This window comes from Heliconius melpomene, chromosome 6 (genome assembly GCF_056956725.1).
Source record: "Heliconius melpomene rosina isolate 202511_hmr_F chromosome 6, ASM5695672v1, whole genome shotgun sequence".
NCBI lineage: Eukaryota > Metazoa > Arthropoda > Insecta > Lepidoptera > Nymphalidae > Heliconius > Heliconius melpomene.
In genome coordinates this window covers 10,053,018-10,080,131 of record NC_140394.1, presented here as the reverse complement: position 1 = coordinate 10,080,131, position 27,114 = coordinate 10,053,018, and the positions used below count along the sequence as shown (strand labels likewise).

The 27,114-nt window shown below is 32.8% G+C and overlaps 2 protein-coding genes across 4 annotated transcripts in view; both read right to left on the bottom strand.

Moving 5' to 3' along the window:
- Positions 1–21,360, bottom strand: part of LOC146538421 (uncharacterized) — a 40,026-nt gene extending 18,666 nt beyond the window's left edge. Inside the window, exons 1-2 of one of the 2 annotated variants that reach the window (XM_085186442.1) lie at positions 21,020–21,360; positions 2,852–3,010 (exon numbers count right to left, since the gene is read on the bottom strand). In XM_085186442.1, the coding sequence (XP_085042568.1) occupies positions 2,852–2,978 (127 nt within the window). In that variant the 5' untranslated portion in view covers positions 2,979–3,010; positions 21,020–21,360. The remainder of the gene's footprint in view (positions 1–2,851; positions 3,011–21,019) is intronic. The other variant, XM_085186443.1, reaches the window with a different exon arrangement.
- A 982-nt stretch (positions 21,361–22,342) lies between these two features.
- On the bottom strand, positions 22,343–25,862 carry LOC146538420 (uncharacterized). 2 transcript variants are annotated; one of them, XR_014878036.1, is made up of 4 exons: positions 25,735–25,862; positions 23,685–23,779; positions 23,000–23,313; positions 22,343–22,675 (listed from the first exon to the last, which is right to left on the bottom strand). XR_014878036.1 is itself a non-coding variant. In XM_085186214.1 (4 exons), the coding sequence occupies exons 1-4, from the start codon at positions 24,295–24,297 to the stop codon at positions 22,656–22,658; spliced, it is 456 nt and encodes a 151-aa protein (XP_085042340.1). In that variant the 5' UTR covers positions 24,298–24,415; the 3' UTR covers positions 22,343–22,655. The 2 variants fall into 2 exon arrangements, 1 of the variants encoding a protein (XP_085042340.1); XM_085186214.1 differs by lacking the exon at positions 25,735–25,862 and adding an exon at positions 24,271–24,415.
- Positions 25,863–27,114: the final 1,252 nt, after the last annotated feature.

The following is a 27,114-nucleotide window of genomic DNA, read 5'->3' as shown; positions in this document are numbered from 1 at the left end:
GACGGTCGTGGTGTAGGCACATACCATCTGATTAAAACGCGACTGTTTTGGATTCTATTCCCCTTGGAGGATTGATTATAGGAGAACAGTGTGTCTTAACACTAATTTCCCGCAAAAAAATGTGATTCACGCTGTATCCCGCACATAGCAGGGTAGATAGAGAAATTATATATACAATTTAAAATAATTGTAAATAAAATTTTAATACGTACCAACCACGTGCACTCGACAAGTGTACTCTACAAAGACATCACGAATTCAATTTGTTTATAAAAAAGCTTTTTAACAAAGCACCGAATTTAAATTCAGCTCTGGCGCGAGATTCCGTGACGCTCGGCAGACGACGCCTAGTTATTTTTTGAGAGCAATATTTTTCTTCAGCTAAATTTTCTTTACTTTAAATCAAATGACAAGTTTATTTCTTTCTACGACAGTTAAATTGAGTTGTTATCTTTTAGTTAATATTTAGTAAGATATAGAAAGAATGTCTACAATTTTGAAGGTTATTACTGTAAGTAACTATATAGCAGCTACTAATTTATCTATTTTTTCTATCTATTTCATTTGTAAGATAATCCAAATATTTGGATTGGTAAACAAGAGTAACTTAATGATATTTTAGATGACACCTATGACACTTATTGATGATAAAAGAAAGAGAAAAGACTGAAGAGTTATACCTGTCAATAAATATACTCCAAAACCTATGTAAAACAAGACTGGGTATATAGAATAAATAAAAATGATAAATAAAGTAAAGTCAGTCGCGAGAGTGCCCTCTCGTAGCGCAGGTGCACAATTGTGCGACTGTAAATGCGACTGGTTGTGGGTTCGATCCCCACTCAAAGAAATGAAGTATTTATTATTCAAATTTAAATATTAATTTCTTCTTTCTGGTGTCGGGGTAAACTACGGCATTGAACCACCTAACACGCAATGCCTCCAGAATCAACGGAAAATGGGTAACAGAGTGATTAACACTAAATTCCCTATATATGAAATCACACATTAAGAAGGCTGTTAAGATGAATCTCTATAATTTCCTACTATCATCTTCATCATAATTCTTTTCATATAAGCACTTGCGGTCCTTTGATGTTTTTGACAATATTTAAGTGGCTAGACGTTTAGTCTTTTGTAGGTTAACGACTTTCCAGGCTCACTCACCTAGTTTCCTTCCCTCAACGATTTAATGCTTATTAAGTAGATGTGTTTACTTGCTTTTTTCCCGTAGTAGTATTTTGCAGATTTTTCTCGAAATTGTAAAATTACAATATTTCTTTCATAGATTTCGTTGGGGAATTTGTTGGATTAGGGACTTATTTTTTTTAGATTCTATTGTTATATTATAAGAAATAATTACAAAATCTTTTCATATAATATAGTCGAAGTGTTGTATTGTAAAGTTTAATCGTTCGTCGTTAAATTCGTTCATTTGCTTTTATTTGAAAGTGGATTGTGAGGACGAATTTATATTCACTTTGGTTTGATTACAATATTATAAATGTGTGAAGAAAAAGAAGGATTGAGAAAATTATGCACATAATTCAAATTATCTCAATAGCCCTAGATCCCAGGACCGACAGATCTACGTCATGTTAGCAAAGCTGAAATTCTTCCTCCCAGATAGAGATATTATTTGGCGCTACCTCTAAAAGGGCCCCTTCAAGTTAAGGGCCCCACCTTCAAGTATGAACGCATATAGTCTTAACTACATATTAGACTATTATTCCTTAAAATTTCAGCTTTACTAAAATGACGTAGGTCTGGGGACCCCGGGATCTCAGTCTACAAAAACCAAAACAATTAAAATATACGACGACGAACGACCTTAAATTAAACTAAAGGTATTCCAATAAAATAGTCGTATGTATCATTGTGTGCAATAGGCTTCGGTTTTCATAAGGCATTATTGGAGAACTGTTTGTACGCCAGATGGCCGGGCGCCAGAAATACTTATACAATAACTGCTAAATTGTTTTTGATTTTCTTAAATGTATCCAAATTTCATATAAAAAGGTGAATTTAAAAAAGATTTTATCAGGTGATTTTGTTAAATCGAAAATGAAAAATCTTTGGATATGTGTACTAATATTATAAAATTGAAGAATTGGTTTGGCTGAACGCGCTAATCTCAGGAACTGCTGGTTTGAATTGAATTTTTTTTTTGTTTTTTCTTATTTGGGAAGTTAATCGTGTTGTTGGTTATTACCCAGACTACGGTAGTCATCGAACAAGCAACCATCGCGCTTACATTCAAACGCCACTGCGCTACGGTGGCGTCGAAATAAAAAACATAATTTAAAATTAAAATTTAGTTTTAAATACTACCGCTATATTACATAAATACAGTGGAGGAAAAAATACATGTAACTTCGCGCGACATCAAGTACAAGTACCGATGTAGTAACCTACTTTTTACAGTTTAACACCGCGCAACACGAGTTATGCTTTGAAACGTGCATTTTTTACGGAAACTTTTTAGTTTGTTAAAAACGATTTGTTAGTTAGTTTTAAACATGTTAAATTACTTCTAGAGCAAATAGTAAGCGTTATATATCGAAATATTGAATACATTATGTATGTGTATTGATTGAATGAGAGACAAGCTTTTCTTTGCGGCTTCGCCCGCATGGACTTATGAAAAAAACTCGAGGTAGCTCTGATCGCAGGTAAGTGGGCTACATAGGAATGAGTAGTGTGACGTTATATAGCTTTCCTCAATAAATGGACTATCCAACACTAAAATATTTTTTTAGTAGTTAGTAGTTCCTGAGATCAGCGCGTTCAACCAAACAAACTATTCTACTTTATAATATTAGTAACTAAAAAATAAAAATATAAGAAATACCTGATATATTAATCTTATTCTCATCATAGTAGTCGAGCGCGTGGTCGTCCTCCTCGAGGTCGTCGCGGGGGCTCGCATGCGGCGCGCTCACCACCAGCGCGCAGAGCACCAGCGCCACCGCCTCCATGCCGACATCACCGCGCCGCCACGGTTAGTGCACTATGGGAAAATATATTATAGTTAATAGGTGTCAGCTTCACGCTGTATCCCGCACACAGCAGGGTAGGCAGAGGGAACCTAGTGTTAAGACACTCTGTTCCAAACTATTTACCGAATGAAAAAACTGAAAATGTATGGCAACGGAGGAAAATTCTTCATCATGACATACAAGAACTCACACATCGGCTGCAACAACACTTATTTGACGGGCTAAAACCCCGAATTGGTGGAGTATCCTCCAAAAAGCCCTGATGACCAACTAACTTCTTTTTATTCCCAAAAAATAAATTGCGTGGCCAATTTTTTTCAACGCCATCTAAAAGAAGCCATGTTTGGGAACGAAACTGTTGCAGGTTCGATTCCTGAGTTAATTACTAGTTAGGCTAGTCATTTGCCTTTGTCGTTAGATGTTAATTAGACTATCTTATATAGGTAACATGGATTTTCTAGGCAAGTATGTGTAATTGTCAAGCGCATTAACTGTTTGCTGCTACTAGATTTACGCCGTTTATACTTAGATGAGATTAAATACATCTTCAAGTAAACAAAGGGAATGGAGAACTTTAAGTATTTAGCAATTAAATTGCATTATCACGCTTTGTAGACAACGACAGGCACTCACCTTATTTGTACGTTTGTCAGGTTTAAAGTAAAACCGTAAAGGAATTATAAATTAATTAAGATTTACAATTAAACTAGAAATTAGTTTAGCTTTAACTGTGATGATGTATTTTCGTTAATATTTTATTAAACATTGGGATCTTTTTGTCATATAAGAGGATTATGAAAATTTGTATGTGAATTTTGAATATTTACATTAATTTGCACATTTAGAAATCTTTTATAGTAAATTGTGTGCCAAATGTGCATAATAATGATAAAAAAGCTTTTGTTCTGATTATTTATGATATCGTCGTGGTGCAGTGATAGAAAGCATGATTTTCTTTATCCTGCTCTGGCAAGCAAAGGGAGGCGTTAAGTTCCGCAATGTATCAAGAAGAATCTCAGAAATTAAGGGGGAAATGGGGAACAGAGTGTCTTACACTAGGTTCCCTCTGTTTACACTGGTATGGAGATATATAATAGAGTATCAAGATAAAAAGATTAAATATATATCAGAATATAGATGACGAAAATAGAATGATTTTTTAAATAAATTAAGTATGCTTATCTAAATGGAAATCTAAGTAATATATATATATATATATATGATTTTATAACGTTTAAATACCATTTAAATTATCGACCCTATAAATTTCAATGTTCGGCCAGAAAACCCACTTCTCTTTATTAAACGATCAAAACATCGGCGGTATAAAGGTTCTATTAACTCAATTCGTATTCACGTGAAGTAACTTTTGGGTCAGAGAAAACAATTCTTTCTTATTTGGCTTCCAGAAAACATATATATGACTTATCTATTTGGTTTTGTGGTTAGAAAATGGATGAAAGGTCAAGGGTTCGATTTGTTGACATTTGTTCAAGTTCGAACTCGAAGTTTCGAAAATTGGACGGGAAGTGAAGAACGGAGTGTCTTAAAGCTAGGTTCCCTCTGGCTACCTTGTTATATAAGCGTAAAATATAAAAATATATTTGTTTATTTTTTATATTCTAGTGGTGAGGGATAGACAGAGAGAGAGAGAGAGAGAGATAGAGAGAGAGGGAGAGTGGGAGAGTTAGAGTCAATTATAACGAAACTCCATATTACATGTTTCGTTTATTTTAATGACACTATATAAGAAACACCATTCTGTATCTCGATATATTGCGAGATTCTCGATAGGTATTTAAATATTTATAACTCCCCCTATTACAGAACGAACCCATAACCACCGCCTTCACATTTAGTTGCTGTTCCACTGCACCCCAAATCCCATATTAAAAATAATATAATTTTTCTTACTGTAAAATCATAATTTAAACAAAATTAATTACAAGTCAGCTTTAATTATAACACGAATGCAGGAAGTTGTCAACGTTCACATGCAAAGAAATAATTTTCATACGAATGTTTAGTTTTTATTTACGACAATTGTTCGTTCAACAGGTTACAAAGCGTTTTATAAAAGCTGTTTTTATTCTAAATAAAGGTGAGCGAAATTACGGAATAATATACATTTTTGTCTGGAATAGAATAGAAAATGTTTCGTATTTTATAGGGAAAATAGATAGAGGCTGGGAGAGAGAGAGAGAGAGAGAGATTGATTGAGAAGGTGTTGGTTGTGGATTTGATCGGTATTCGGGGGATTGAATTATTTTCATTTCTTCGTTCCGGGAATAAGACAAACGGCGGCGTTGAGTTCCTCCACTCAAAAATAGAGAGAATGTAATACTAGGACCTAGGTTTCCAGGTTAAGGCATTATGTTAACCCTACATATTTGGACACTTTCTTTCTATCACAATAGTGTTGTAAATACTATATTTACTTTAGAAATAAACATATTGCATATTATAATATTTTCAAAATTATATAACCGAATTTATAATATGCTATCTTCATAGCTTCAGTCTATTTATATTTTATGTAATGAAATTTTTAATATTAGGAACGTTCACTTTGTACTTATACAGACGAGTAATATTTGAACACATACTTATTCGCATAGAAAATAATATTCTCTATATTTTTTTAGCTTTACGCTGTATCCCCCATACAGCAGGGGGTAAGTAGAGGGAACCTAGTAGGTATTAAGATATTCCTTTTGTCACTTTCTGTCCAATTTTTGAGACATTGCGTGTTAACTGGCGGAGTTCATTGTTGCGCTTTTTGTTGATAGGAGAGCGAGGAAATAATAATAATTCACTAACCCGAATGGAAATCAAACTCACAATCGTCGCGTTTACAGGCAGACGCTGAACCACTGCCCTATGATGATCCCCAACCAACCTTTTTTCTATAGCTACATATTACTTAATTATACTTGTTTCTGAGGTCGTCGTGCAGGAGCACAAGTGTGTGACTGTAACGCGACGGGTGTGGGTTCTATCCTCACTCGGGGGAAACGGATTAATAATTGGACCGTTTATTTTGAAAGTGGTGTAAGTCCATTTTTGAGAAAAAATGAGCTATCACGTAATTCATGCTTAATTTAATGTAAATTTTTTATTTATAAAAAGTCCATGTTTAATTTCTCAAAAAAATCCCTTATTTTGTACAACTCAAAATCGGTCGGTAAATGAAATTGCATAATCATTGATTATGAAAGTGGTGTAAGTCCAATTGACAGAGGTATAGCAGATGGATGCCGATCTGTGTTTTGTTATTTTTCATTTATTTTATATTAGCTGTGTCCCGCGAACGATTTGCGTTGTTTCCCATCCGTGTTTTCACTACTCCTAAGTTAAAAGATTAAAAAATTTGAGAAATGTATTAGATTTTTCTAATTTTATATTATTTAGGAGTTGAATTTTTAAATAAAATGTAGCCTATGTACTATTCCACTTCATACTCTAGCTGTGTATTAAATTTGAAACCAATCTATTACGTACTTTTGGCGATACCTTTACCCAAATAAAAAAACTTACAAACTTTCAGACTTATAATATTTATAGGATTACGTGTAATATTACGTGAAAAATGCCAAAATGTCAGACCTACTACGTACGAAAAATATAAAGACATGAAGCAGCTACTACCCTATATACCTCCGGTGCATCATGCATATTTTGTAACACTACCACATGCAGAGAATATGTAAATTCTTGTAATGACAATGTAATTGCCGTCTAAAATAAAATTTTATGTGTTTTTATGCGTATTTGTAAACAAAATTATATTAAAATGAAATATATTTAAAGCGATATTTGATTTTTCAAAATTGAAATTAAACGATTTTTACAATTGCCTAATTTTGAAAGTGGTGTAAGTCCATTTGCAGCACATAAATATGTGTTATCGTAGTCTAATTGGCCAAAAACAAATTTATATAAACAAATTAAATGTTGATAAAACAATAGAAACAATGCCAGACCTCATATGATTTGCCTATATTTTTAAATCAACAAAAATACTAACCTTTAATTTTCTCGACACAAAAGAAAATGGACTTACACCACTTTCAAAATAAATGGGCCAATTAATAACATTTTAATTTTTCGCTCTGGTACCAAAGCGAAACTAGCGGAAAGTGGAGAAAAAGGTGTCTTAACACTAGGTTTCCTTTGCCTGTTTCTTCTGATATCTTGTCATACTAATAATACAATTTTTTAACAGACATAATAATAAGTTAAAGAAAAATGGCGAAGGAATAAAAAATGAGTGTTATGTCACCAGTTACAAAGCAGATTGCGCGGCTTGGAAATTCGAAATTCAGTTCGTAGCTTGTGAATTATTGGTGACCGCTAAGTTACGTATTTATTTTCCGTCCTCAACTTTGAAATCGATCTTGAGATGGCTGAAGTGTGAATGAAAGATAAGAGAGGATTTCTAGAAATTTATAATAAGTAAAATAACAAAAAACTTATAGCAAAAAGGTGGAGAAAGAAGAATAAATTTTATGCCAGTAGTTAATAGATTTTTCTGCCTCAAAAAAAAAAAAAAAAGAACCATCAATAAAAATGAATTCCAATAGGATAAATTGAATTAAGTTCTTTTGTTTGCTGCTAACAATAGTTTTATAAGTAGAACTGAAAAATGTACATATGTATATACATACAATCGTATGAATGCTTGGAAATACGTTCAAAATATCGCTTTAAAGGTTAACAGTCCTCTAAACCATTTTAATCAAACTTTAGAAAAGCAATAATTATATAAAAACTAAACTAAGAGACCATCATGGCACAGGAGTATAAGGGTCAAATAAAGGGTTGAAGGTTCAATTCCCATTCAATGGAATAAATTATTCTATGTTCATTTCTTCGCCATGGTAACAAGGCAAAGCGGCATTGATAAAAAAAACATTTACGCTTCTTTTTCGCAAAGAACATTGCTAATTCACCCTTGACTCCACGCACCGCCTAGTTTACGTGTTGAGTGGGGAAACTCAATGCCGTGATTTGTCTTGGTACCAGAGCGAGGAAATAAAAGCAATTCATTCCCCCAAGTGGGAATCGGACCTAAAACTCTCGAATTACAGACAGACGCTGTACCCTAACCTATTATATATATACTTTGTAACCAATATGGGTTCAATATCACGTTTTTCGTTCAGATTTAGTCGACACCTGGCTGGTAATCCTTACTAAATATTCATGTCACCTACATACATTACAAGACGGTAGCTATAAATATATTTCTTCGGTGGAATAAAGCCTTTTATAGAAGAATTGATGTTTTAAAGAGCTCTTTTTAGTATTCTTATTGACGTTTGTTGAATATTTGTTGAGTCTAGTATGAATTTTTTCTTTTAGCTTCACCTTTATTTCGCATATATCAGGGTAGGGAGCGTAGTGTTAAGACACTTCACTCTTAAATATTCGCCTATTTCCATAAACATTGCGTGTTGAGTGGCGGAACTCAACGCCGCAGTTTTGCCTCGACACCAGAGCTAAGAAATGATAATATAAAATGATTCATTTCCTCGAGTAGGAATCGAACCCAGGACCACAGAGACACTTTAATCTTATGTTTTAATTATTTTATAGCGAAAAACAATTCCTTTCTTAACCGTTTCTTAGAAACGTATAGTAATTAATCGTGTAGGCGTTTCCTTTCCTCTGAATATCCGCTTGTTCCTTTGAGGGCGTGAAATGGCTTAATTGGTTAAAATACTATGAAAATTTATTTGTACACAATTAAATATTTTTTAATTAAGCAAGTTATTAAGAAAGAACTTTCGTTTTTACGTTTCCGTACCGAAAGGGTGAAGGGGTCCCTATTACTAAGACTCCTCTGTACGTCCGTCCGTCTGTCACCAGGCAGTACAGATTAAAATAAATATTTAAGGGGGCTGCACAATAAACTTGGTGGGATTTTATAGATAATGGTAAGGAACCTGTCGTGTGGGAAACCGAGTCGCACTTGGCTAGTTTTTCTTGGAAAAAACGTATAACGACACTAATATGGGTTAATTAAATTGCGTTGGTTCGATTCACACTCGGCTAAAAGAATAATATGTTTATTTCCTTGCTTTTGTAATAAGTGATAGCGCGGCGTTAAATTCCGCCACTTAACAAACAATATTTCGAAAATAGATCGTTGCGTGGTGAAAGGAATGCAGGATAGAGGTGAAGTTAAAAAAAGAGGAGAAAACTATCTAATGCCTTCGTCCTTCTTGCCTTTTGAGCCAGTAATAAATTTCTGTACCGACAATACTCGTACATTTTAGTATTTTATATTAGATAAAACACAAATTACACAGCTATATTTATTAATATTGAAAAAAAAAAGAAAATGTTTGTTCTGTTAACGATTTTTAAATAAATAGTACGAGTCAAACTACTAAAAACTAATAAATTGCGTGCAACATTTCCCATCGTTTAGTGAAACATGCCTTTTACATAGTAACAGAAATTTGAACACTCAAAGTAATTGACTGTAATTTTCAGACATCGTAAATTATAAAGGCTCACGCTATTCTCTAGACTTTGTAATTTTTAGACAGTATATTACGGATTTTGGTACCCAATTAATAAAAAAGTTATTAATGATAATATTTATATTGAAATATTGTACGCAGGAAGTAAAAATAATTCAACAGCACACAGCAGTGTAAACAGAAGGAACCTTGGAACCCATTCTTGAGAAAACTCCGTCTCCATTAAGAAACTTCCGTTTCCCACTATTTGTCGAATTCAAGAGGGTCTGCGTGATAAGTCGCGGAACTCAACGCCGCGTTTTACCTCGTTGCTAGAGCGAAGAAATAAAAATATAAAATATTTAATTTCCCCGATTTTTAATCGAATCCACAACCCTATGTGCCTCGACATGGGCCTTAAATCTTTTAAGCTACTAGCACTACAAGCTATTATGCAATTTTCACTAAAAGAGAGCTTTATTCGGAAAAATGGCTGACAACTTCCGGTATATAATTATGATGGGCTGTCGTAATAAATATATTTCCGTACTGAATACAGGAGTAAAGCCGACCGGGATTACTCAAAGCCATCTTTAAAAGTCAGATGGTACGTAAATGTTAAATAATGTCATGTACTTCAGGATAATGCTTAAGATAAAAGTTAATACGGTGAAAAGAAGGTACAGTTTTATTTTAAAAGAACTTGGAAAAGATAGAAGATTACAAAGAATAGAAGAATCCTAATATTGTTTTGACTGTGGATCCTACTTTTTAACTTTATAAATAAAATAAAAAAAAAGTTGGTAGTCACAGCTTATGTGATATCCGCTTTGAGTTATAGACGAAAGTATTTTCTTTTAAAATAAAGTGAGTAAAACTTTCCTCAACTCTTAGCAATTTAGTGGTTTCCATCCAGCTTTCTTGTGTTCGAAAGCCCTGTTCTTTAAAGTTAGTGATAGAAATATTGTCTGCCATCGTCAATTTTACATGTGGGGCCACAGATAAAGTGAAGTTTTAGTTTTAAAGTATAAAATAGCTGTATTTAGGAACTAAGCGAAACTTCTCAGCAACTTTCATACATTATATTAGCTAGCTTTCGATATTCCCATGCGATATTTTCTCGTGGTAAAAGTAATTTTAATAAAGGAAAAATGTCATATTTCATTACGCTGTGGTTTTTTTACAAAATGCTGTAAAAACTATTCATAAATGCTCGAATTTTTTGATTGCGTTGACTAAGAAGATTATTTCTGTGCTCCAAGGGACCGTAGATTTGAATATTTGATACTAGTTTTAGCTAGATATCTCTCTTCCTCTCTCCACACGGTGTTGAGATGAATAGTTATGACAGACGGACAAGGAGATTTTCAGGTACGGAACTCTGAAAACACTTTTATCATTCAAAGTTTTTCTTTATCATTCGCGAGCGAAGCGAGTGGTTTTGCAAGGGAAGCGAGGGAAGCTAAATCAGTAATAAACAATCAAAAATACAAATTCACGTTCCTACTAGCTTTACTTCAGGAAAACAGCACGGGGATTTATTTTTCAGCATACTTTATCATACAATCATAAATATTTAGAACGATACAATATGAATATTTATCAGGATCGAGGCCTTGCATGTACATGAGGCTAATAAAATAATACCGCCAATTTTTGTGGTTGACTTACGGTTCCTTGAAGTAATATGATCGATCGATGAGTAGATTTGCAATTGGTTTACATGCATGTTTTGCATAATGAAGTCACAAAATCGCAGAAAATCAGTGATACATTACTCTGCTCTCCTTTTTTCGTTTATTTCGTTCAAAGGAATCTATTATTTATTTATTTAATTTTTTTTTAGTTTGCCTAAACAATATTGTAATAATAATACAATTTATTAACTATTGCTTTAGCTTGTTTCAGATAAAGATAAATAATCTTTATATTCTTTTTAACCTTCGCTATTTTCCATTTTAATCCAGAATTAAAAGTAAGACAATTCAGGTGAAAGGAGTGCAACGTATTTTTTTATATTAACACGATGATAGGAGATAAGCGGTACGTTCACCTGATGAATGCAATTTATTTTTATGTTTAAGGTGCACTCTTCTACGTTTACAAGTTTAAAAGTTAAGATTAAGGATGGATATAAGCCAAAAGTTCTGTTTCACTTTTTTTAGTAAAAAGCTTCTTAAATGATATATTCTATTAAATAAAAAACGAGAAAAAGTGCAAACACCGGCGTTAAGTTCCGCCATTTCTCGAAAATTGGTCATAAAATGGGCAACGGAATATCGTAACATTAGGTTCCCTCCGCCAAGGTCGGGGAAACTAACTATAAGTATAGAATTGCCAAAAAATAAAAACGATTTTGGACCAATACCCCCACACTGTATAGTGGCAAGCTAAACCACTCAACAGTAACAACACTCAACAGTAATTATATACGGAAAATTTCAGCGGGGTCGCCGTCATAATTTAATTATATAACATTCGTATAAATTCCAACTCTATTTATAGGTATTAAGGTCGTTTATTGAAAAAGGCGAGTTACTGCAGCGTGTCGAGTGTGACGCATTGCATCAGACCTTAATACGAGGATTTTGAAAGGCGATTTATTTATGAATGGTGGAACTTAATTAATAACACCTTACGTGTGAGCTTTCTTGACCCGTTGTTATTTAAAAGGTTAAAAGGAAAAGATGGATTTTGAGCAAAATGGGTATTTTTAATAACATAGTTAAAAAATATTGTTTATACCTCAACTCGCAATGCTTCCAGATTTCGATGAAAAGTGGGTAACAGAAGTGTCTAATGAGAACGGAATTTCTTAAGGCTAGATTCCCTCTGTCTATATATACAATATTTTTACGCCCATATTTCTGGTGGTTTCTTGTATATCCAGACCTAAGAATTTTAAATTATTTAAATATAATCATTATCCCGAGTGGGGATAGAAATCACAGCCATCTCGATTACTATAACACTGGGCCACAATGGCCTAAATAAGTTCTCCGTATTTGAACCCGTAACCTTTCGTTTTATGTAAACATTTCAATATTACACCGAGAGTGCGTCAAGTAATAACTTGGTAAGGAGTGTCGGCCCCAATTGATTGAAACGTTTTCAGCTTGAATTCAGTTCTCGAAGACCGACAGAGTAATTAAAGGCGACAGTGTCTGGAAGGGAAATTAATGTTTTTTGTGTACGATTGGAAATAGAGGAATATCGATTTTAGCCAATATGAAATACTAGTGCTAATTTTGGCTATGTAAAATGGAGATAGAGAAGGAAGTGATTTATCGCTAATGAAATCTCTGAAAAAATAAACCATTTCCACGAATTCCTCGCACAGCAGACGCGGTGTTGGGAAAAAGAACCTATTGTTAAGACACTACGTTCCCTACCTTAGGTGCAATACTCGAAATTCAAGTCTCGTAAATCCCATAAATCTCGATCCCGCGAGAATTTCGGGGTAAAAAGAATCCTATATTGCTCCAAAACTTCATTTATTTTCCACTGAAAGTCCTATAAAAATCAGTTCAGCAGTTTCAGAGATTAGCGACAGGCAGACAAAAATGAAGATAATTAAACATCTCCCAGTGAATATCGAACTGGAAACCATCACGCTTACAGCCAGAGGCTGCACCACGACAACCTTCACTTCTTCAAAGATAAAACTCTTTTTGCCATAGAAAAAATATTTCTTACGAAGTCACGTATTAATAGCCTTTTGTTTTTATTCAGTGGAAGAAGAGTTGATAATTAAAATGCTTGCACACTTCGCTGACTTGTCGTACAGATGCATCGTTCTTTATGATTGCCTGGCTCTTTGAGAGCAGGTGTTTTTAAAAATTATTTGAAAAAGTCAAATATAAGACTTAAGTAGTTATTTTTAAATTTTTAATAACTTATTCTAAAAGGCCGTTGCAGTGCGAAATTAATTTACAGAAATATTTTATTAATTCTGTCTAATATGTACGATTTACGTGTTAAATCGTGAAATTGCTTGCATTGTCTTGTTACTAGAGGGAGGAAATGTAAAATAATATATTTCCTCAAGTGGGAAAGGAACCCACTGATGTCATGTTTACAGTTTCATACTGTTCCACAGCGCCACGATGGACCCACTAAGTCTACCGGGCACCGAAATAAGAGTAGGACGCTATTCTTTTTTTTGTTAGTAATGTAAATAATGTACAGAATTATCATTTATACGATTTTATTATACTTGAGTGTATTAGATAAATGTAAATAGGAATACATAATTGTCTCATTTTTACATTTTTTTCTGGATCTCAGAACGATATACAGAGGACATCGGATACAGAGGATGAATACGCGAAGTCTTTTAATAGCTATTTTCATAGCATTTTATGTTATGGAATGCTGCTATGGGGCAGTGCTGTAGACATAAATTCAATATTCATTCTACGAAAAAGGGCCGAGAGATTTATTTATATCTGTCAAGACACTCCGTTTACCATTCTACACTTAGATCCAAGTCATTGCTTAAGCCGTGGATGAACGTGAAATGAATGGAGACCCTTAACTTCCCCCACTCTTGGTTGTCCCATTCAGTTCCTGCATGTAATATTCTATGTTTAATTGTTGGGTTTAGTAATACCTTAAGAATTTACTAAAACGAAATTCAATAACATTCCTAGCCTTTTACTTGTTAAGACTGAAATTCCTCGTAATATATTAGAATAAAAAAAATCAGGTCATATTATTCTATACAATAGCAAAGTCCTTGAAAATTCGGTTATACCTAAACGCGCTTAAGAGCTTTAGTGCAGAACACGCAGAACTAATCGTCAGTATTTGTGTAGTAGAAAGAAATACCGTATAAGGCTTCTGGAATTTTGAAAACAATAAAATAATACCTATAGATGTATGTATAAGTATGTGTATATGGAATTATTTGTATTTTTAAGGTCATAATACAGGGTTCGATTCCCTCTCGGGGTAATGAACTATATTACTTTACTTGCTCTGGTAAGAAAAAGATGAAGAAGAAGATGAAGTCAGTCTTGTAAATTAGGTAGACAGCGGGGAACAGAGAGAGAGACGGTAGTGAAGCTAAAAAAATAGGAGACATTTTTATAAAGTTCTAAAAGAATAAAACAACAGCAAGACGGCTAGATTCATTTTGTTATAGGTAGGTTATGAAAATCAATATTTCAATATACAGTTAAGCACCTAGGCTTACTTGTTAGCTCAGAGCGGACTTTTTCCAGGCCTTCCGGTAGCAAAATTTACATAACAATATACTTAAATTAGATCTCTTTTCTTAGTTTCACGCATATAGCAGGATCGGCAGGGGGAACCTAGTTTGATATACTTGGCTTTCCAATTTCCACAGATTTTTTTGAGGTATTGCATCCTGATCTCAATGCCGCACTTTGGAAGGCCCAAAGCGGGGAAGTTGAAAAAAAAAAAAATATTTTCCCTGAGTGAGAATCGAACCCACAACCGTCGTGTTTATAGTCAAACACTGTTCCAATGCGCCGCAACAGCCTAAATTAGATAACCTAATAAAGACTAGAAAATCAATATTTGTTACGTTCTAATCTTTAGCTTTTAATAATAGTTAAACATCAAATATAGGAGAATATTATATACTCTTGTAATATCAATGTTCCGTTAAGTTGCAATTATCATACCTAGTAATATTAGTATTAATTATTTTATCGCAAATATATTCGGCGCGCGCGGCTTCGCCTGCTTATTTGGACCCTTAGGGGTGAATTCTAGTAAACCATGAAACATGTATTCAATTAAATACTTTTAAGAGTCTAAGTTTCAAATTTTATAAAATTCGGTGGCGATTTAAAGATTTTTCCATACAAAATTTCAACACCTTATTTGCACCCTTAGGGGGAGAATTCTAGAAAACGATGAAATACGTGTTCAATTAAATACTTTTGAGAGTCTAAGTTTCTAATTTTATAAAAATCGGTGGCGATTTAAATTTATTTCCATACAAACTTTCAACACCTATTTCGCCCCTTTAGGGTTGAAATTTTTCAAAATCCCTTCTTAGTGGATGTCCAGATTACAAAAGTAAACATCTGTCCAGATTTCACGTTTCTATGCAAAGCGGTTACGGCTGTGCGTGCGTCTTACCTCAGTCAGTGAGGACAAGTCCTTTTATATATATAAATGTTAGACACACACAATTTTTTTTTGGCTTCACCTGTATTCCAAGATTAAATAATCCAATAATCACAATTTGTAAATACGAATAAAATTCTCCCGAGAACAGGATTGGAACCGACATTCACCACTTTTAGACACTATCACAACAGCATGAAAGCCCACGTAATTCATTCATCACAGATATGCCAGTTCATCATTCGCAATTTAAACGGCATATAAAGAAGGCACTTTTAACGAGATACTTTTGAGCCAAGATTAAAAAGACAAGCGCGTAATTAAAATACTTTACGTAAGTGACGTTGGAAAGCTCTAACGCTCGAGGGCTCTGGGTTATGTGTGACCTGTGTGTGTAACGTAAACTTTAAACTTCATATGAAATATGTCCTATACGTATAAATAATTGATAGTTTAAAAAATTAAAAATACGTTTTTTATCATCAGTCATCTTCCCATTTCATCATCAGACCAGCTTAATGGTACCATGGTACCAATATCGAGGCCAGGAGGGTGATTGTAAGCGCGAGAGTTGTGGATTCATCACTACGCGGGGAAATGCATTTTAATTTCCTGTTAGAGTTCCGCCACGCAAGACCTTTTATTAGGGGGAAAGTGGGAAAAGGACATTTTTTATTAGGAACCTAGTGTATTAACACTAGGTTTCCAGGTTCTTTGAGTCCAGCCTGCTATATGAGGTATAAAGAGTGAAGCTGAAATAAATAAATTAAATATGATTTTATTGCCAATTTCCATGATGATACAACAGCTTTTATTACATGTAACTTTTCCTATCCTACTGCGGGTGAAGCTTTGCCCATATGGACAATATACAAATATATACTCGTATTTGTCCATAAAATCCCTGAATCCCTCCATTTCGTTATTAGTTTTTATTGGTAACCAGCAAAATATGCTAAAGCTATCCCATTATAATAATAGATATATGTAGGTTGAGAGACTACGATCATTTCGTATTATCACAGGCTTGTAGCGAGCGTGGCAACACAACCGATAAACAGAGGTTTCCTGTTGCCGTACGTTCACAATATATTGTGCAATTATACTTGCACATACAAACATACATACATACAGTTACATATTTTGTTGTTTAATATAATAAGTGAAAAATGATATAGTAACATGATTGAATAGAGCTGGTCATCGTGTAGAGTAACAAGCGTGCGACATGTTGTGGGCTTGTTTCCCTCCCGAGGTTCCCTTAGCCTACCCTGCTATATGTGGAATACAGCGTGTAGCTAAAATAATCTAAATTTACATTATCATACTATATTTATGACATGCGTAAGGCTTGATAAACCTCGCTAAGGAAAGCACGAAATTCTTATAGGCTTATTACAACTTATTTATGTTGTTAACATATTTGCAGGGAAGTTTTTATGAATTTCCAGCACCCAAACATTATTTAGAATTATCATTGAGAAGAAGGGCGATAAGTATGGAATAAGCTTTACAAAATATATTAAAAATATCAAGAGATTTTTATGAGAAAGTCCAGAAAAGTTAAATATTTAAATTGTGTGAATATTTAAATTTAAAAATTCTCGTGGTATAGCGATATGTAAATAGGTATAAAGGTCACAAAAGTTCACGATATTTTAAAAATAGAATAAACAACCAAACATTTTTTTTAAATATTTCTCTTGAGAACATTTTTTAATGATTCTTATCTATAACGAGAGTACTGAAATTGTATATTTAATTTTAATAATATTTTTACACTTTTTACTACGATAGCTTCTTGTTAGCATGTCCGAAGTAAAAATTACATTTAAATTTAATAAATAATAATCTAAGCAAACAAAACATGTAAGAATTTAAGCAATTTTCTATTATCTACAAAATTCACCCAAAAATTCGTCATTAATTATGTAAAACCCAGGTTCTTTTATACTATATTAATTTTAGTGCAATTTAGATAAGAGATCATTATAATTTTTTTTCAAATTAAAGCAGCAATTCATTTAACACATTTGATGTTAATGATGCTAATAATATATTTGTCTTCCTGGTGCTGAATCTAGAGTTTCTTTCGGTTTTTAAATAAACATTTTATATTTACAAAAATTAATAGTATTGTATCACACGGAAAATCTATGGAAATTAATTCCAAATATGGACTGTAATAATAATATTTAGGCTAAATTATGTAAGTGTATGTGTAAAGTTAAAGCATTGAAGCATTTCTGGGGTACAAAATAAGTACTATTATTAGTAAGTACTATATTAATCTAACTGATATTAATACTATCCTATATCTTATAAAACAAAGTCGCTTTTCGTGTCTGTCTGTTGTTTCTAACTCTTCTTCTTCTAAACCACCCAACGGATTTTGATGCGGTCTTCACCATTAAGTCGAGTGTTTTTCGTAGAAGGTTTATATATACTTTATAATTTGTACGTTCTTATGTAAATTAACATAAATACGATAAATGTATATAAAGTCCTACCCGTTGAGACACTTTCGCGCATGCGCTGCTCTAATGGTAAGTACTACATGAAAAAAATGTACTGGAGTATTGTTCCTCTTAATAAGATCTACAAAAAAGTCCGCGAGAGCATATTTTTATCTTTTAAGGATAACGTGTAGTGTTCATTTTTCTGTCTAAAAATAATAATTTCAATATATTTTTTATTGTGAGGGATATTTTTCCATAATGGTATTAATCCTTAACCTTTAAAATACTTTATCAATTTTCTACGTTAAACGAAGATAAAATTTGCTTTTTACACGATTTCGAAATTGCGAATAGTTTTACAGAAAAACGCATTTAATTGTTGACACATCCCGCCGTTGACACATCAGCTGTATGTTACTCAAGTTTCACTTATCCCTTACTCTCAGCATATAAATAAGTATATTAGTTACGTTGGCCATTTAATGTAGACCAAAACTGTCTTTTACTGTTTTTCATTTTAATAAGTACTTTAGAAGTTGTTACAATATCAAAAAAATCCTTGCTGCGAAACGGCTCACCACTCGCCATGCGTCCGCCGTGCCCGCTTGCCTTACACGCATCGGTGGTTCAGTGGTAGAATGCTCGCCTGCCACGCATTCTGCCCGGGTTCGATTCCCGGCCCATGCATTTTATTTAATTTTCCTCACAGGTAGCCACGTCGTGCTTGCTTTTCATCAGGGACAGAATACCCCCTTCAGCATTAACCACAAGCTCGAAAAAAAAAAACCCGGCTGCCTTTATAGCAACTATTACTAACTATATTGGATAATTGGAGTTGAATGTATTATTTCAGCGCGATATATTTGGTTTCACATTTTTTGTAGTAGTTATTAGTAGGTAGGTTTTTGTTTATAATTTCTTCCGTTTGAAAATAGTCATTTAACTATCTAAAAATAGTCATTTTAATATATTTTAATAACTACTTGAAAAGATTAGTAGCACAGATTTAAAATTACGGTACCTACTAAAAAATCCTTGCTGTGTAAAACAATTGGAAAATTCTTATTGAAACTACGAAAATGCGGGTTGCATTAGGGTTTAATTAATTTTCACATTATCATGCTTTGCAAACATACATTACATGAATAATCCAGTAGTTAAAGCGGGCGAAGCCGCAGGAGGGTCGCTAGTATATATATATATATATATATATATATATATATATATATGTGTGTATTATTAAAATAATAATATATTATTAATAAAACGATAAACTAAGTAAATAGCTGTAAAGGTCATCGTTCACGCGTCTCATATAAGGTTTCCCAGGGATCACGTGTCTATAGAATTTCAATATCAGGTGCTTAAACTAAATTGGGTCTATCTTTTTTTACTTTATAATTGGGTTGGCGTAAGGCGTGAATAATATTAATATTATAATAGTCCATCCCTATTGCCCTCAGGTGAGTCTTCCATGATATTTTTTTTAACGTTTTTTAACCGGTCCCGCGGAGAATAGTAATGTGTTTAACAGTCTATGTATGTATGCATGTTTGTTCGTATGACGTAAAAACCAAACGAATTGACTGATTTTGATGATTCTTACGTCAATCTACACAAAAGCTAGACTTGACAATTATCAAAATGGTATCACCACTTTCTCTCTTTCTTTCTCTTTTCTGTGACTTGAAAATCTAATTACATAAGTCTCAATGTATATATAATATGTTAAAATGTATACAAAAAAAGGACATAATTACATAATATAACTTTATTTGTATATGTTAGAATACCCATTGGGTACATATGGAAATATACGGGTCACTAAGTAGTGACCATTACGTAAAAAAATTGTATGATTTAAAGGGCCATATTTCTTTTATTTCTTTCTCTTTTATTAATAACAAAGTAGGCGGATATTGCGTGTTATTCGTACGGTAAAACCCACGTTGCCCTTTGTTCAAGTGTTTGGAGAACACTTGTAATATAAGATTTAGTTATATAGCAATTATTTTTTTTATTTAACACCTTCGTGGCGCAATGCATGTGATTGTAAGCGCAACGGTTGTGGGTTCGATTCTTACTCGATGGAATGAATTCACTTTAGTAACAAGATAAACCACACTTAATATCTCGAATAATTTGGCAGAAAGTGAAGTAAAAAACCACTTGAAATAGAAGATAGAATAGAAGATACACGCTGTATCCCACATGTTGCAGGGTAGGCAGAGGGAGTTTACTGGTAAGATACTGTGCTTCTCACTTTCCGCTAAATTCCAGAGGACATTTACTCAATACCGCGATTTTCCTCATTATCAGGGAAAATGAAAATTTAGAATATGTATTTCATAACTCCGGTAACCTCGAGTGGGAATCGAACCCACAATCACGTTTATAGTTACACGCTTGTCCCTCTGCGCTACGAAAGCCTCTTTAGATTATTAACTTAATTACTAATTAATATTAAATTAATAAGCAACATTTATTTGCAACGTATAAGTACATACTCGAGAAACAGGTCAAATAGAAAAAAGCGAAAACTCTAAAAGCTTTTTGTGGCGACGAAAAGTTTCAGTAAGTTCTCTTAATAAACTCTTTTCTTAGTAACTCTACTAGAGAAAAGTAAGTAAGATAAAAAGGGGTTAGTAGATTAGTTATAATTAAATGGTTTTGGTGCATTTTTACCTTTTTTTTTTCAAATATATCAATATTATATTATAAATTCTATATAAAAAATTAATTTTTAATAATTTTCAGTCATATTTTTCACTTAAATTGAAACAAAGTAGATTGTAAAAGTAAAAATTTTGTATGAAAATGTACGTCCAGTTATCTATTTAAATAAATTTTATAATAAAATTTTGGGCATTATTACAATAAAATAATATACCTACTATCATTTACAATTACAGATGTTATAATTAGTTAAAAAATTGCTATATTTTCTATTCAATTACTGAAATAATTGATGAATTCTCGTATAACTCACCTATAGGCGATATCACGGAAGCTTTTCACCGCCACACTTCACTATCACAACTAAAACAATTGTTTTTCATTAATTTCTATGTCCTAAAACCATTTCTTTGGTTATATCACACTTCTTGACTTAGATACATCATTTCTATGCACTTTGTATAATAAATTACTTGTAGTAAATAACTATAAAGGGGGTAAATTAGAAATTGTTATTTTATATGATATTTAAGTTATTTTTATGTGATTTAGGTTATTTTTGTAATTATTATTGGTGTTATTTCGGGGGTGTGTGTGCACGGTATCTACGCGGCCGAGGCGGTGGCGTAGGGTTGTACGCGCAGACGCGAGTTTTGCACCCTCGGACAGAGATTGACTTGGTTAGGTTATATTGTTGAATTGTTTTAGTGCGTCATAGGTTTTTTTTTGTTCATAGAAATAGAATAGAATAATGGCTTTATTTTCTATATTAAAGTTGAGTATATAAAATAGACACGTACCGACTGTGTTTAATCGATAATTAGATTAGTGATGGCCGGCAATTTTTTTTAAAATAAGACGTTCAAATTTTTATCAATCTTTTTTTTAAAAATATATCAAGATTACAAAATATGCCCGCTCGTAATGTTTTTGCGATATTGTAATTAAGTTATATATATCGTTTTATCGGGTAAGCGCACAAACATGCTTGAATTGAATGATTCTCTTCATATAATTTTTTTTTTTATAATCTCACGATGCATCCCGTAGATATCAACGTATTCAGCCGAGTGACATAATTTTATATTAAAATACTCAATTTCCTGTCTCCTTCTAATTTTCGAGATTTACGTATTGAGTGGCGGAACTTGACGCTGTGGCTTGTCTTGTTACCAAAGCATGAAACGAAAAGAAAAAAAATAGAACACGATCATTGTGATAATTTGGGTACTTTAAAACATTTAAATTTATATCAGTTATTTTATTTGTTATATACCTATTTATGATGTTAGAAAAATATAAATAACAAAACCAAAAAGTGTTTCAAATCCATCTCTGTAGAAAAATTACGAAGGTTCACCCCACGAGTGTGGACGACAAGGGCCGATGATTGCCGAACATCAACCTGTCTGAAGTTGCATTCCACCATTGTTAGTTGACCTCCGTGTTGAGAACAAATGTTATACATTTATTAGGTACCAGAGGTCAAACTAAAATGGTCTATATCTGGAGCATGCGCTAGAAAGACATCGATGGTAAAAAGGTTATTTAGTTTGAAATGTTGTAACTAAATCATCGATATTAATTATAAGGAAAGTTAATTAAATAATATATTAGATAAAAATCAAAGAATGTCTCTTTCATTAATGTATTATTTTTAAATATTATTTTGATGTTTTTATGTCTCCTCTTGACAGTAATTTGTTTAAAAAAAATCTTATTTGATGTACGCAGGTATAACCCGCCTTTTTATACTGTAACGTAATGTAAAAGGCACAATAAATGTTATAATACTATTCTTCATTCTTCTTCTTCACGTTCACAATAATAGTATTAAATATAAAAATTAACATCTATGATTAATATAAGTTATATGTTATTAAATTAAATATTTAATTCCACCAGTGCCTTCAAATATACAAACCAAGACCTGCTTTAGACATGGTTTTCTAAGAAGGATCCGGAAATCCTGAAAAGAAAATATCAATTGTAAATGAAAATTGAAAAGATGAGAGCTTCATGGCGCAAGAGGATAGCATCTGATGAAATGAGCATTGTAAACGCGATGATAGCGAGTACCAATCCCAGTCAGGGGAATTAATTAATTTATTTTCATATACTTTAACTATCTCGCTGTGGTAGACCAGGTCCGGCGTCCTCCCAACCCGTAGTGTTTTGAACATTCAACAGAAAATAGAGTTCAAAATGTCTTAACACTAGGTTCCCTGACCACCCTGAGATGTGTACGTGCTACGCGTAAAAGGAACCTATGAATGTAAAAAAAGTAACTTACTGTAAGTACCAGATTGTATAATTGTTTTTATTATATATCTTGCCAAATATATAATGGCTCCGCTAACCACCACTGCTCCCAACACACCACCAACTATAATTGGTGTTTTACTGTCACCTTCACCATCTTTCACTGCAACACTAGCACTGGTGCTCATAGAGTCATTGTAAAATGTAATATTCGTTTGTATAGTGTCAAAATGAATGCCATAGTTCGTATAGTAATATTTGGATACGTATTTATCTAATACGATGTCAATTGACACAGACTTGCACTTATTTGACAAATCTTTAAATAGACTACAGTTTGTGATTCTGCAATAAAAAAATATTGTTGTATTAATGTTTTTTTTTAAGGTGGTTATAGTGTTAAAGAAAGCAGCCTCACTTATTCCTGTATTTAGCAGGGTAGGCAGAGACCTAGGGTTCTTTTCTCTTTTTTTTAGCTTCACGCGCTATATGCTGCATACAGCAGGGTATGGTGGTCTCCAGTTTCCGCCGGATTGCATTGCGTATTGAGTGGCGGAATTTAACGGCGCGCTTTGCCTAGTCATATTCAATATTTCATTCCACCGAGTGGGAATCGAACTCACAGCCATCACAACGGCCTCATAAAATAATGTGTACCGTGAAATAAAAATCAATATTTTAGAAAAAATATGTAAAAAATTATATAAAAAACTCACGTTTCACCGATTCGTCTCTCTTCTACTCCATTTATATCAATAGTAATAGTTTCGCAACTTTTTACAGCAGTTGTTGTGTATAACAGGAAAGCAATCTGTAATAGTATAGAATAATGCAGGTGCGGGATCGAATTCCAGTTGAGGAAAATTAATAATAATATTTTTTCTATTTATTGATATCATTCAGATTGGGCTATAAATTTCCTTTATTATAATAATAATTATTATAAAAAAATAAAAATACTTAAAACGCAATGCCTCCAAAATTCGGCCAAAAGTGGAGATCGAAAGTGTCTTAATGGGAATGGACTGTCTTAACACAAGGTCACCGTTCCCTCTGCCTTCTTACACCTCGTCCTAATAAGAGCGTGTTAAAATATTAAAGTTATAGAAAATTAGTAATTTAATTTACTATTGCCACAAAACACGTGTGCACGATCAGAAACTAATATTTTATGTATTAATTAGACTACAAATTAAATCAGCTTCACGCTATATCCCACACGCAGCCGGATTAGCAGAGGTAACACAGTGCTAACACACTCCGTCACACTCAATACAAATGAAATAATTAATTTGAACTCACCAGAAGAATCTCATGTATGGAGCACATTTTCAATGTTTACACAGTAATGTCGCCAGTGTCAAAACGAATATAAATAATATTTTTCCTCAAGTAAAATATAGGTGCTATTAATTAGTTATTATGTTACAAAAATATATTTTCCTCAAATGAACTAATAATATGATGTTTTTAATTTAAAATATCATTTTATATTGCTGAGGGAACCTAGTGTTAAGACACTACGTTTTAAATTAAATATTTCATTGTCTCGAGTGGGACTCGAACCCACAACCAGTTCTGTTTACAGTTAGATACTTGTGCCCTGTGCATAGTGTGTGGAGACCCCACATCCATCTACGCCATCCAGAATTGTTCTAAAGGAGGAGTGCCTTCTATGAAAAATCGGTAATCCCAAATCGGTAAAAACCCAAAATAATTCTTGTAAAGATTGTATGGTTACATACATCTCAAACTCAAAGCGCCACGAACGCGATAATTGTATTACTACCAAACCTAACTAGATGGCGCCAGTTGTAACTTTAATAAAAGATTACAAAATATAAAGAAAATTATGCGGCGTTGAGCTCCACCACTCAATGCGCAATTCCTCCAGAATTAGGAGAAAAGTGGGAGTGTCTTAGCACTAGGCTCCCTCTGCCTACCCTGCTACATGCGTAAACCCTTAAAACCTATTTATAATAACATTTTAAAGTGTAATCCTTAGGATATTTTTAGTTTCGATGTATTTTTGTCATAATATGTTATTTTACACCATATACTGCATCTACTAAATATTCTAAAAAAAAAAAAAAATAAAACTAGCGGATGCGCGCAGCTTCGCTTGCGTATTTAGGGGTGAATTCTAAAAAACTACGAAACATGTGTTTAATGAAATATTTTTAAGAGTCTAAATTTCAAATTTTATAAAAATCGGTGGGGATTTAAAGACTTTTCCATACAAACTTTCAACCCCTTATTTGCACCCTTAGGGGATGAATTCTAGAAAACAATGAAACACGTGTTCAATTAAATACTTTTTAAAATCTAAATTTAAAATTTTATAAAAATCGGTGCCGATTTAAATTTTTTTCCATACAAACTTTCAACCCCTATTTCACCCCTTTAAGGTTAAAATTTTTCGAAATCCCTTCTTAGTGGATGTCCAGATTACGAAAGTAAACATCTGTCCAAATTTCACGTTTCTACCATCAGCGGTTACGGCTGTGCGTGCGTCTTACCTCAGTCAGTGAGGACAAGTCCTTTTATATATATAGATTAATATAAGAAAATGACGCAAAAAATATGAATTTTGTAATTTTAGTCCGTTTTTCTATATTATCAATGTTCTTCTCCGTTCACGCCAAAATTACTGGGTGGAATATTTTTATACACCTATTATTAGGTAGCATATAAGTTATAGTTTATTTTAGACTAATAATTTGTTTATCTGTAATGATTCCGTGTCTTTAGGAAGAGTTAGAATACCTGACCCACGAACGTAAACGTCGTAGGAAGGATTGAAGAAAGGCCGAAGGTGACTTATACGACCTTTCTCCATAAATATAGCGCTTCCTGAATGTCATTGTCGTCGTTCCTAGTCTTCATGTCATCATGTCTTCACAGCCAATACCAGGGAGTCTTCTAGTGCTAGTTACACTAACACTACTACCAGGTATTCTTCCTTGCAAATAATAATTATATGTTTATTTATTTAAGCTATATTTAGGGTTTTTTTATAAAATTATAATTTTATAAAAAAAAACATTTAATGAATCATTTTATTATCAAATGTTTTGTTATCAAGTTATATTAATAGTGGCCACGTATCGCGGTTGTAATTGCTTCTGTAAATGTCTCGTAATATGCTTTATTTGTATATAAATAAAAAAATGGCTTCACGCTGTAATTCGCATATATCAATACATTAAATATTAAGCTTGTCGAAGATACAAAAACTAAAATTCGTAAAAAAATGGTGATTTAATGCATTTGTGTATAAAAAAAAACACTTAAAAGTAGTTGTTAGGTTAATAATAAATTTTAAATTAAAAAAATTATTGTCTGTAACAGTATACGGACGGTTATTTTACATGATAACGAGATAAATTCAAATTCAAAATATTCTTTATTCAAATAAACTATTACAAACACTTTTGAATCGTCGAATGAACATATGAACAAAAAGCTACCACCGGTTCGGAAGGCAGTTCTGCTGAGAAGAGCCGGCAAGAAACTCAACAGTTGCTCTTTTCAAAATCAATGGTACAATCTATTACATTAGCTGGCAGCTATCCTGCATTACATTCAATAGACATTAATTCCATACATGTTTGTCCTCTAAATATTTTTGAACAGTGTAATAAGCTTTACTTGTTAGAATTTTTATTAACTGACTGATTTTAAATTTTGGAAGTGGTAAACCTAGAATGCACTGCGGAATTTTATTATATACACTATGTATAAGAAAATATTGATAAAAATTGCATACTTTTGTGAATGGAATTGCAATATTATCACTGAATTATTATTAAATTATCTATATATAATTATATATAAAAATTGATTGTTCTAGAAGCATTGCGTGTTGAGTGGAGTAACTTAACACCGCACTGTACATTACCAGAGCGAAGAAGATGAAAACAATAAATATTTCAATTCCTCGAATGGGAATTGAACCTATTATCTGTTATTTATTTAATAACTATATTGAAAAACAAGCTATGCCTTTTTACTATTTAATATTGTAAAGATTTATAAAATCTAGTCCGGAACTACTCTGATTACATTATGTTTTACTGATAGCCATTACGGGCCACTTGTAAACTAAATTCGACGTTATAATATTTAGTATACGGTTCAAAATTC